This window comes from Macrobrachium rosenbergii, chromosome 36 (assembly GCF_040412425.1).
Source record: "Macrobrachium rosenbergii isolate ZJJX-2024 chromosome 36, ASM4041242v1, whole genome shotgun sequence".
NCBI lineage: Eukaryota > Metazoa > Arthropoda > Malacostraca > Decapoda > Palaemonidae > Macrobrachium > Macrobrachium rosenbergii.
In genome coordinates, this window is record NC_089776.1 from 13,946,936 (window position 1) to 13,960,417 (window position 13,482).

A 13,482-nucleotide genomic window follows, 5' to 3' on the forward strand; every position below is an offset into this window, starting at 1 on the left:
GGACTAAGACTAATTTGTCTGTTAAAAAAAAATAGGCATGACACTATTCTCTCTCTCTCTCTCTCTCTCTCTCTCTCTCTCTCTCTCTCTCTCTCTCTCTCATATATATATATATATATATATATATATATATATATATATATATATATATATATATATATATATATATATATATATATATATATGATGTATATGTATGTATGTATGGCTAAACAAACAATCGAAATAAAATGTGGTGGCATACATGAGAGAGAGAGAGAGAGAGAGAGAGAGAGAGAGAGAGAGAGAGATGGGGGATACTTCTCCCATTAGTGAGAGAACCAGGGTTCGAACCCCAGTGAATAATGTATAAGGTATTTAATCAACTGCTGTCCTTTGCAGCCGATCTACTTACCTTGATTTGTAACAACATGCTGAATAGCAAGTTAGCAACAGTATTAGCCTGGGTTTGATTTTGTAACGGCTCTCTTGTTCGTTCTATTTTGGCTTTGGCTGTGATTCTTAATGTGGCAGGAATCATCCCTTTTTTATGTACAAAACTGCTGTCTCTCGAGCTCAAACTTCTTCTCTTTTAGAGCATATTCTTCGAGTCTATTCCCGACGGTCTAATGGAAGTCTAGGCTCAGCTTTTTATGTCGCAAGTGAGAGGACTTAGCGTAGGAAGAAGGTCAAACGACAGATGGCGTCGCTGGTCAGCGCCACACGTCATGACAGTTGCCATACAATATGATTCCGGTGTACTGACCTTCCCTCCTCATATCATATCATCCTCATTAACAACTTTTTATCCGTCTGTAGACCGCAGAGACCAAGAGTGGCCCGAGTGTTTTTTCCTACTTCTTATAAAAATTGATGGCGACCCATTTTTTTTCCGGCAGAAGTGAAATGCTCAAGTCAGGTAAAAAGCAGTATAATAGCATCGTTTCCCATACTTCTCTGTCACAGACCGGGCTGCTTTGACTATATCTACTGTATTTAATGTATGTATGATGGAGGAAATGTATATAATACATTAATATGTCAGGTAACATTAGATAATAAATTTTGGTTACTTCTAGACCTAGGACCTAAAGAAGAGCCTAGACCCACAGCATATAGGGTTTTAGTCGGGTTAGTGGATCGTTTATCAATCTTCAGACAAATTTAATTCTTTATTTATTTATCTATTTATTTATTTATTTATTTGTTTTGAAACTGCAAAAAATTGCTTTCAGGAACAAACTTTGAGCCTGACCTGCATTGCACTGCTGTGGCATCAAGTTAATTGTAACATGATTACTAAAATCCTATATTAGGCCTATGTCTCTCGAAGAAGCTGTATATTTTATGTAGATTTTACAAATAAAGAAAAATTATTAATGCTAGAAGGGTCTATTGTTTTAACTGTGTTTACTTAGTCTTTCTTATTTGCTTGCATGAATGTGTGCTTGTAGTAATGCATGTGTTAGGCCCAACTGTTGAGAAACACTACTGCAATATACCGGCTCACCTTTCTTATTCAGAAAAGAAACAAAGTGCAATTACGAATTCATAATAATAATCATCATCGTCATCATCATAATTAAGTTTCATCCTAATATCTGGAATAATATACAAAGAGAAGATGGTACGAGAATCACCTTTGATAAATCTTATTATACAAAAAAAAAAACATATTTTTCAAATTAACAGTACAAAAACAAGTATAAAAATGTGTTATAATTAAGAACCGTTTGCAAGAAATGGATTACTAATTCACCATCCATTACACAGTCGAATTCACCGTTCACTACACCGTCTACTGTAAGTCATAGTACTACGTTCGTGCTAAACGGTAACCACAGATGGTCGGTACCGAGCACGAGTATCTATACTTAAAGTAGCGGTAATTTGGTAATTTGGTAATTTGGTTTTTTGTTGTGTTGCCGAAATTTGCCGAGGGGAATAGATGTTATTACGTCCGTCAAGGTCACGGACATATGTTGCGACCTTGACGAAAATGGGTGACAAGACATGGCCCACCAAGGTGTCTCTCGTTTGAATTAGGGGCATCCGAAAAGTGAGAGAAAGTGAAGGGATTTGGCATAGTCTAAAAGTACACAGGTTTTGTTTGGGTAGAACAGTGGGGCCGTTTTAAAGGCTCATCCTTACCATAACTACTACTACTAATATTACTGTTTCCAAGGATATACCTCAATATTTATGGAGCCGTTTCAGAGGCTTATCCTACTACTGTTGTATCAAAGTATATACCGCAGCTAATTATAGAGCCATTTGAAAGGCAAATCCCTGCTACTACTGCTATTACTACTACAAATACTGCACCCAAAGTTATAATACGGCTATTTAAGGAAACATTCCTGAGACAAATCCCTACTACTATGCCAGAAAAAGTTTTATTATATATATATACACACATATACATATATATACACAAATATATATATATATATACTACAATAGATATATATACATTATACTATATATACTGTATATAGATATATACATATATATACTACATATATAGATATATATACATATACTATATATATAGATATATATATATACATATATATATATATATATATATATATATATATATATATATATATATATATATATATATATATAGAGAGAGAGAGAGAGAGAGAGAGAGAGAGAGAGAGAGAGAGAGAAATGGACTGAACCACCAGAACTCAAAGAACAGGAACCAGCTACAAGCGATTTATAGCGCCTCTTATACATAAAATGAAAGATCGTCATTTAAATTGCAGACGAAAGCAATGTGTTTGTGGTTACATACGAAAGTGAAATTACATTAAGAGCTGTAAATACTTCACGGCAGGTGTGTTGGAGGGGGAGGAGGGTGGGAGTGTGTGTGTGTGTGTGTGATGTAGTAAAAGCAAGATATTAAAAAGAATGTAATGAGTTTGTCTGTGTAGTATAGGTGTATGTGGGAATTGTTGTATGCATAGGCCTAAATAAAAAAAAACATTCATATACAACAATAGCATATAAATACGAGCAGTTCTGTATATGTATGTATATGTATATGTATATATATATATATATATGTATATATATGTATATATATACATGTGTGTATGCATGTATGCATCAAAGGGGCATCCAGGAAAAGGCATACATGCATAAAGTCACAGTTCATCTTTCCGAGATTGTTTCGCAATGTCACGTTACACTATCAAGGTTGAAATGTACAAAATCACTTACAAATATAAGAAATGTAAAGACGTGAAAAAAAGTAAAAGAAAATTCACTAAAATGACACGGATATGACCCACCTAAACTGAGCTAAAAAGAAACTACAAATCTAAAAAACAAAGATGGTAAGTAAAAGTTGAGGTGCAGACCAAAATATAAACAAAGTATCAATTAAGCGATAAATGATTGTGTGGAGGTTTTCTGGGTGTTTAAGCAAGGAGCCGTTTCAAAGACATATCCTTACTACTACAACTGGATCCAAGGATCTGATAAACTTTTAAGGGAGCCGTTTCAGAGGCAGTTCTCTTCAACTACTGTAATCGAAGGATACACCAGACTTTTTGGAGTCGTTTTTGAAGGAAATCTCTACGATTTCTACTTATAGCATATCAGATTCACTCAAAACTTAATGACTTTATCACCCTTTCCGAAATGTAGCAAACTATGTAGTGAGCAGTTAGGCCTAATTTAAGCCCACGAGTAAACATAAAAAATTTGTGTAAAATTCATTTTCATTCAAAGCAGCTGATAAAGCGGAAGCGACAATGCCATCTGGCGAATCTATCTTCATTTGAGTGATGAGGAATTCGCACTAATTGGCCGTAAAAAAGAAAAAAGCATTTAAATTTAAGAATAGTAATTTACATTAGGTAACCGAAGGGATTTGGTGAACAAAAATTACTCCTTAAAAATGCAGTGCTATATGAATGAATACCTCAAATAATTAATTATTTAAGTATATATATATATATATATATATATATATATATATATATATATATATATATATATATATATATATATATATATATATCTCAGCTAACTGTTAAGCTAAACTCATTAAATTTATAAACAAATATACAATAACAAAAATATATCTATTATTTCTGTAGAGATGAAACTCTTTCCTCACTCTACTTCAAGGTACGGAGTATCTTGACTTAAGAGACCCAGAGATAGAATAAAATTTATTTTCTTTCAGACATAAAATTAAAATTAAAACGAACAGATTTCGTAGTTATTATAAAACATCACAATGGTCTTTTGACACTTCAAAAATAACTTTTAATCAAAAGATGATTATCGATAATCGAGAGAATAAACTGTAGTCTCATCTTCTTGTTTTATCTTGAAGAGAAATGTGCTTCAGAAACATCGTGGCAGTGTTGCCAGATGTTAAGGCTCCCAGTACAGCGAAAAGATTGTGAGAAATGTTAATTTTGTCTGTCAGCTGAAATAGTGACCAACAGATCTTTCTGGTCTCTTGTCAGAAGGAAATCATTGGAATTTGGGAACAGAAAAATTAGCCATGAATTCCGGAGCTTATGAGAAATGAATCAGTGGAAGAGGCAGGTTCTGTTATCATTCAAATCTGCGGTTTAGAGGTTTCTGTTTTTGGTGTGTAGGTCTATGTGATGTGGAACAAATAATTTAGTCTCATAAAAGTTCCGAAGGGACCAAAAACGGAAAAGCTGAAACACCAGAAGACAGAAAAGAGCTCGACGAAAGCATTCTTCTCTCTCTCTAGTCTTCTTCTTCTGCAGGTCCACCTATTGGTCGGCTGGACGTTATGACACCGACAATTATCGTTATATGAATTGCGGATGCACCCTCTCCAACTTACGTCACTCGCCGTTAGAGGAGTTTATTTTAAAAGCCTGTGAGAGTCGTGTTTGCTGTCCATAATAATTCCTCTACTGTACGAACTGAGCTCCGCTTTGACTCTAAGAGAGGAAATGCGCAAGCCATCTGTCACCTGTTGGGTGTTGGTGTGAGAAATATCAGTTACGTCGTATTTCATAACGATGTTTACCAATCAAGGTACGAAAAGGCGTCTGTCGCAGGAGTGAATTGGATTTGATATTGGCGAAAATGATAAATTATCTCTGCGTTGTATCATCAAACCAATTGATTTTACTCTGGCGTATTTTTATTGCAAAATTACTTGTAGGATTTGCTGCCACATATCATCTTCTGTTGTTAGAAAAGCCAGTGCACTTTCAAACGCCCTGCTATCAAAGACGCAGCTTTTTTTTTTTTTTTTTTTACACAATTAAATGACAGTAGGTAATCTTAGACCTAACCGCCCAGTTCTCCTCGCTGCTGGGAGAAAGGGAGCTGGGGATTTGGTACAATACATGTACACATCGTTACGGGGTCTATGCGATGTCAGGCAGGGCAGCCGATCGAAGCTACGGCCTACCCCACCGCCAAATCAAAGTCCTTCAAAAGAAGGCATCGTGCTTACCCCATATAAAAATGGGAAAAACGCACGTTAAAACGAAGAAGAAGGTAATCTTAGAATAAAAAATAAAGATTTAACAAATTTTCAAGCGTTTTTTATGCTGCCTTCATTATTCTATGTCTTTTCAATATAAGCAATTTACCAGAAACGTTATTATTAAGGGTTAATCCCTCGAAAAACATGAAAAATTATATGCATTCACTTTGAGAAAACTGTCTACCGTTTAGTTGTCTCCAGCGGGATTAACAACTTCGCCATCAGTTTTTAACAAGTTAATAATTTCATTTTTAAATACAGAGGAACATGATTTACTTCATGATATACTTTATACGTTAAAAGTACGTTGAAATTTCTGGATTACCAAAACACTCCAGTCATTTTTGACGGGAAGTTTTGTCTCTGCTGTTGAACTTTTTTCTCTTATTAATTTAAATTGTTGATTACTTGGTTTATCTTCAAGTACATCAAACATTAAAACTGCTTTTCAATAAATACTCAATTATTGTTAAAGGGTGTTTTTCTATCTATCCCTATTAAAAAATTCATTTGTTTTAGTTATGGGTTCATCGCTGACGTTTCTACTTTATCTCTGTATCTATTTTTTTTTTTTTTGGTACTTTCCTCTCCTTTCCACCTTTATTTCCGTACCTTCTTCTTTTTCTTCCCTTAAGACAACGAAGCAATTCCGTGACGCATGCGTAATACTGACCTCCAACCGTTAGTGAGATACCACTAATGGCGTTCGATTTCGCTCGTGTTACTGTACCGTAATTTACTTTGATTTGCATGTCTCAGGGTGCGCCCACACTACAGTAAAACATGTCATAAACAAACAGGCAACTTGTTGCAAATATATCAGAAAAATGTTGGAAACAACGACTCACGTGAAGGACAGATCTGTAGCAAATCATATAGGTAATCGTTGCATTCAACTTATTTATGACATGTGTGCAACAAGTTTCATACATATCAGAAACAGGTTGAAAATAAGTCGACGACTGAAGTGGAGGACGAATCTTTGTGGCAAGTCATGTGGGTGATCCCAGGAGGCACTGGTTAGGACAACCAACAAGCCGTTGACTTGTATTCAACCAGTTTGTGACATGTGGGCAATAAGTCACATGCATATCAGAAACAGACTGGAAACAAGTCAACGACCGTAAGTGGTAAATAGTGTGGATAATCATCCGAAGCACTGGTCAAGAATACCAACAAGTCGTTGACTTGCATTCGACATGTTTGTGACGTTTGTGTTATAACTTGCATACGCATCAGGAAAAGGTTGGAGACAAGTCAACGACCGTAAGTGAAGGACGAAGCTTAGGAAAAATCGTATTGGTAATCACATGAAGCAATGGCTGGCACTACCTTCAACAACAAAATTGCATTTCCAAATAAATACTGGTCTTGGAAACGTACAGTAGTCCTTTTGAGTGACGAGAAAAGGCATTGTAATTTTTCAGTAAATAGTCCGCTAACTAATGAGGTTTGTAATCTAAGTAAAGACGTATTCATCGGCCTGCATCTCTGGGGAAATTGGTGGCTCTGAAATATTCTTTGGACCTTGCTTAGATTTATCATTGGTGCTACAGGGAACGAGCTGTTGACTCAGGTTCACATGGTTACAAAATTAAGTCTTATAAGGCCGTTTGTGACCTTTTGTGACCCTCGATGCGTGTCCAGCGAGAAGTTCCGTACTGGATCAAGTTCCTTTCAAACTAAGTTTTGATATAAAGTTGAGAGAGAGAGAGAGAGAGAGAATTGCTATTGCTATGACAGACTGGTCCTTAAAATCGAGTCCATTTGAATGACCAAAATATTCACGAAAATTTTTTTTTCAAGCGTATTTCCCATAACAAACCTCAGACGGAGTGTAAAGTGAAAATTTTATGACAGTGTGAAGCCAAAAAAACCGCAGGAAACTGACCGCTGTTACGTCATCCTCTGAAACACACACAAACACACAAACGTACATACACACACACACACACACACACGCACACACACAAAACACGACAGCCAAGGGGCACAAGTGTTACAACTCGTGTTACCTGGATTTTTCCCCAAGGCTAGAACAATATAAATAAAAACTATAGTTCATACGATTATATGAATGTGGTCTATCTGGCGCTTGATTGCCCTCAAATATTTTTCATTATCTTTCATGAAAGTACTCTCGTTTACTGTTAGATAGCTATGCTTTAATTTGAGTAAGGGCACTGCTGGATTAAGAGACTCCAACACAACTCTGAAAGTGGAACGTCAGTTATATGATACCTAGGTAAGCTGAATCTAATAAAAGAACAAGACATTAGGCACTCTTTGGCAAGCACTGAATCGTAGAATTAATAGCGCCTAAGTGCTTCTAAGTCTTCCAGAACAACTCACTACCAAGAGACACAGCCATTCCAGTTAAATGCTGGATGAAATACAATGCAATTCGCGACCTACTCCTGGAAGCGGTTTTACCGAAATCTACCGCCCCTCGGCTTTCGAGGCGGCCGCCAATTTGCCCAAAACATTTGCAGGACGTTAGCGCGAACGTCGTCGAGAGTCTTACGAACTACGTACGAATTTGAGCTCTGCGGTATCTTCGGTTAGTTATCTTTTGCGTGTCTACCCTACAGAATCTGGATTATTTGGTTTACATTCAGGATTCTCATCGCTCTGAGAAGAAGAAGCTCATTACGGTTAATGGTTTGAGTTATTATTATCATGTTAATTATCATTCTCATTTGTACCTTGATATATTTTGCAAGTTCACGTATCTGTGTAGAGTGAAAAAATTTTAAAACTTTCCGTCAATACAACACATCGTACAGTAAGTTCAGTAACCACTTGATTGCAGAATTTAAATTAATGAAATGATTGTTGAATTATACAGTGAAAGCCTCATCAGCATTATTTTTGTGTGTTTAAAATAACTCCATGAATGAAATCAGAAATTTCGGAATCTCCATATATAAATTTTTTTGCAAAATACACAAACCAAAAGTGACTAACGAGTGAGTTCAAAGCTTTTCAGATAGTGATCTCCATAAATATTTTTTAAAATGGGAAAACAAAACAAACTGGAATACACTTAAAAAAAACTAATATTAATTTCTCGTGAGATAAAAAAAAACCTGCACGAATAAAAATATGCAATTTGGGTAATCTTTGCATATAAAAATTTTAGCAAATTATCACCTTAAAAAATGACGAACGAGTGAGTTCATCGCTTTGTAGATAGTGATCTATAAGAATTTTTTTCTTGTGAAAAAACAAATCAAATTTGAATACGCCACAAAAAACCTACGTTAATTGCTTTGAAGAATTTAACATAAGGGTGGCGCCAGGAGAATGTAAACCAGTCAGTACCAGCTTACAAAAGCATCTTACCGAGAACTCGTTATAAGGTATTTCATGTCCTAGTGGTTACACTAGCGTTGTAAAAAGATAAGTATGAATTTTATTTCAATTTCATAACGGAAAACTACACACACACACTCATTTTTTAATATATATATATATATATATATATATATATATATATATATATATATATATATATATAGATAGATAGATAGATAGATAGATAGATAGATAGATAGATAGATAGATAGATAGATAGATAGATAGATAGATAGATAGATAGAGAGATAGCTAGGTAGATAGATAGAGACAGACATCCTTAAGTTTGTTCAATTTTATTTAATTGTGTTTTATTTATATAGTTTCATCCATTGCTGTCTATTGTTATTCATGAAATTTTAGTTAGTTATCATATTGTAAAGATAATCGATGCAGTTTAATCTAATGTTATTTGTTACGAATCACATATATTTTGATTATTTATAAACGATAGTTGCTCACAAATACAATCATGTGTCCACTTGTGTGATTTTTCTGCTATTCCATTACAGCCACTTTAATTTCGTAATGATATTGCTAATCTCCCTCATTCATATGCAAATAAACCAGGGAAGTCAAGTGCCTGCAGGTTCCGCATGCCTCAAGCTGTTGTTCTGTCGAAATACGATTTGTCCAATTCGCCTGCGCATGCGCGTACGAAACAGTGGTGTTGCAATAACGATTTGAAGAACAATTACATAGAAACTATCGTAGAATTACGTTTTCTTGTAAGAATAATTTGATTTACGAAATTTAGGTTGTCAGGTCAAGCACCGGGGCACTTCAGGGCAGTGAGAAGAGGGAGTTAGAGTGGTTTAACAGTAGTGGTCAGAGAGGATGGACAGCAATATTAGAGGAAGGAAGAGGGAATGGAAGCAGATTGAAATGTTTAAAAAGCAAGGTGCAGCTAGGGGCCGAAGAGAAGCTGCAAACGCCTTTCAGTAATGCTTACAGTGCTCCACGTGAGAATAAGCGACTGTAAACAAATAAAAAAACACTTACCTCCATTCCACTTACGATGTTATTCAGTTCAGTGGCAAAATCACAAGTAGTGGCTCGTCGTGAGAAGTTTCCTTAGCTGGGGATATCATCCTGAGTGACCGAAGATATTAAGGGATAATCTGTGGAAAAAAAATTCAGTATATTTAGTCCACGGATTTTTTACCTATGATTTCAACACCACAAGTTATAATCGTGGGATTTTTACCTTTTTGAAACATATTTTTCTAAGATCTATCCATCTATCTATCTAATATTTAATGTCATTTAAAAAATATTTGAAAAAATATTCTTCTTTTTAAAGAATATTTTTTTAAGATCCATCTATCTATCTATCCTTCTATCTATCTAATACTTAATGTCATTTAAGAAATATTTGAAATATTCTTCTTTCTAAAGAATATTTTCTTAAGATCTATCTATCTATCTATCCATCGATCTATCTAATATATAATATCATTTACTTGGAAACGGAAAGGATCTTCATAACACAAGTATGGAGAATTTATAAGTAAAAATGGACAAAATTCAAAGAAAACTTTTCTTATCACAATGAAGAGTGCAAAGACAATAAACTGGATAAAGTTTGTGTAGAGGAGAAACAAACTACTTCAAGATTATCACTACTGGGTAGATAGATATCAGTGACCAGTAGTAGTAACAGACGGGATTTGCCTTTGAAACGGCTCCCGTACTATATGGGACTGTTTCTTTTTATTCCAAGTCTCGTTTTCTTTGTTGTCTGCTGATTGCCGATTGACAATTATCCAGATTTCTTTTCTTCTTCTTTCAAGTTTGAAGCCATTGCCAGGAGTTTCTCTCTTCTCTCTCTCTCTCTCTCTCTCTCTCTCTCTCTCTCTCTCTCTCTCTCACATAAGGTTATTGTCACTCTGTGTGTGTGTGTGTGTGTATATATATATATATATATATATATATATATATATATATATATATATATATATATATATATATATATATATATATATATATATATAATCGATAATATAATCGTTAATACTGTATAATAAAACATATATGTATATACAGTATATATATACATACATATACATATGTATATAATATAAATTTATATTCATATATTTATACTTGTATACTTATGCACACACACATACAAACAAACTCTAACGCAATGACGGGAGATAAACCTCTAAATCACCAAGGTGTAAGATAACGACGCAAATAAATAACGCTGAACAAGTAATCTCACACACAAACTGAGATTACTGTGGTTTGTTGATCACGCAGCGTGACATAACAGATTATTCACTTGTGATGAAGTCCCATTTTCATAAAAAGAAATGACTGCAAAGTACCTCACATGATCATTTATGATATAGTTTAAGTCTTCATTCGCATGAGATGAGATGTGAACTTAAAATAAGAAAGTTACGACAATGGCAGAGTATGAATCACAAAACTCCCCAGAGTGGGTCTATGAGTGTATTCGAACGTAAGCTTTGAAGGCAGTTGCGTCGTATTTTATAGCTAATAGACCGATCGTCTTTCTCTTCAGATGGCTGAGCGACTGGATTTGATCGTGGAAATAATAAATCGGGTGATGGATATAGTTAAAAAGGTTATAGGCTTAGCACTGTCACCCTTCCACGCTGTATAAATACATTTGTTATTCACCAGTAGTCTACATTCACCAATGGATCAAAATTCAAATATTGTTAATCGAAATATTTAGTTTTATCTGGTAAAGGTGTTTTTATAAGCATTCTAAACTCTATAGAACAATGCCAGATTACTGTAAAAACACATATTAATTTAACTCCAAGAACGAACGAGAGAGAGAGAGAGAGAGAGAGAGAGAGAGAGAGAGAGAGAGAGAGAGAGAGTGCGTGTTTACGTACATCGGTTGGGGAGATTCAGAAGTATATAAGGCGGGCCCTCGTACCTGATGGCTTAGTCTTATCTTCCGTCAGTGTTATCATGTTGCTACCTCAGGTAACTGCTCGCTTCTTTCGCTCCTGTCTGCATTGCTGTTCTTAACAACTTGGTTGCTGTGTGTTATATATATATATATATATATATATATATATATATATATATATATATATATATATATATATATATATATATATATATATATATATGACATTAGTGAAGTGTTTGATGAAGCAAAGGATTGCAGTCTAAATCTATATATATTTTTCTAGGCAGTTCATATTTTGGTGGAATTCTCTCTCTCTCTCTCTCTCTCTCTCTCTCTCTCTATATATATATATATATATATATATATATATATATATATATATATATATATATATATATATATATATATATATATATATGTGTGTATATATATGTATCAGTGTGTATGATCTCATGCATGATCATATGCATGTATTAATGACTAAAGTATAATACTTCTCTGAATATGTATTATATAGTCTCTATGGTTAAGCCTTGCAATGTGTCTAATTCCTAACTTGCTTTAAAAAAAGTTTACTGACATAGGTCTAACGCAAAGAAACTTTTTTATTGTTTATCAGTGAAGAGTGATTAGTTTATCGAATATAATTAATAAAAGTATATCTGTTATGTAGCATTCTGATATTATAGAAGAATTCCATGCTTTTTTTACTTTTATAACATTTTTATAACATTTTATATATATATATATATATATATATATATATATATATATATATATATATATATATATATATATATAAATGAATGTATGTATGTGTGTATGTTCCAGCATAACTCTGAAATGCATTGAGCAGTTTCAACCAAACTTGGTATACATATGACTTACTATCTGGAAAAGAGTACTGTGGGGGTAAGACATCACTGGCGCCAAAGGTGGGGGGCGGGGTGGGAATGGGGTGACATGTAAAAATAACCGAAAACGACAGATATAAGTGTCTAATCCATAGTTTTCGGGGTCGTTGAGATGAATAGTAACACTCCCGATGCCCTTTAAGTTCAAGTTCAGCCCTGACAGTAAGGTGCAGTGAAAATTAAGGAGTGAAAAGTAAAATGTCAAAAATGACATATATTAGTGTCTGATCCATTGCTTTCGAGGTCGCTGGCGTGAATAGTGACACTCCCGATGCGCTTTAATCCAAGTTCAGCCCCAACAGTAATGGGGGTTGAGAAGGGGTGAAATGTAAAATGTCAAAAGTGCTGGGCAATGTAACTGAACCAACTATCTTAATAGGAAAGAGAGAGAGAGAGAGAGAGAGAGAGAGAGAGTAGAGGGAGTGTTAGGAAGGAGAGAGAGACACAGAGAGACAGAGATAGAGAGAGAGAGAGAGAGTAGAGGAGGTGTTAGAGAGAGAGAGAGTTTATTGGTTGTCCTTCAGTTTTCCCGGCAGCGCCAGGTTGGTCAACCAATATATATATATATATATATATATATATATATATATATATATATATATATATATATATATATATATATATATGAATGTATGTATATGTATGTAAATATAGATATATACACATCTGTGTGTCTAACATAAGAAACATTTTTTAAGTAAATATACAAGCGCGGTAAACATTATTCTTTCAATTGAAAACATGACATCAACTTAGTCGGAAGCAGAAAGAATATCAGACAATTACCGGAAGGCAGAAGATTTATAAAGACAGGACCTTATGTATACCCT

The 13,482-nt window shown here is 34.4% G+C and overlaps 2 protein-coding genes across 2 annotated transcripts in view; one reads left to right on the forward strand and one right to left on the reverse strand.

Moving 5' to 3' along the window:
- Nucleotides 1-13,482, reverse strand: part of Snup (snurportin-1) — a 38,948-nt gene that overhangs the window by 20,424 nt on the left and 5,042 nt on the right. The window contains exon 2 of the mRNA XM_067134617.1: nucleotides 9,842-9,960. Coding sequence (XP_066990718.1) covers nucleotides 9,842-9,847 — 6 coding nt within the window. The 5' untranslated portion in view covers nucleotides 9,848-9,960. The remainder of the gene's footprint in view (nucleotides 1-9,841; nucleotides 9,961-13,482) is intronic.
- Nucleotides 10,989-13,482, forward strand: part of LOC136856686 (uncharacterized) — a 14,137-nt gene continuing 11,643 nt past the window's right edge. The window contains exon 1 of the mRNA XM_067134745.1: nucleotides 10,989-11,021. Within this exon, the coding sequence (XP_066990846.1) occupies nucleotides 10,989-11,021 (33 nt within the window). The remainder of the gene's footprint in view (nucleotides 11,022-13,482) is intronic.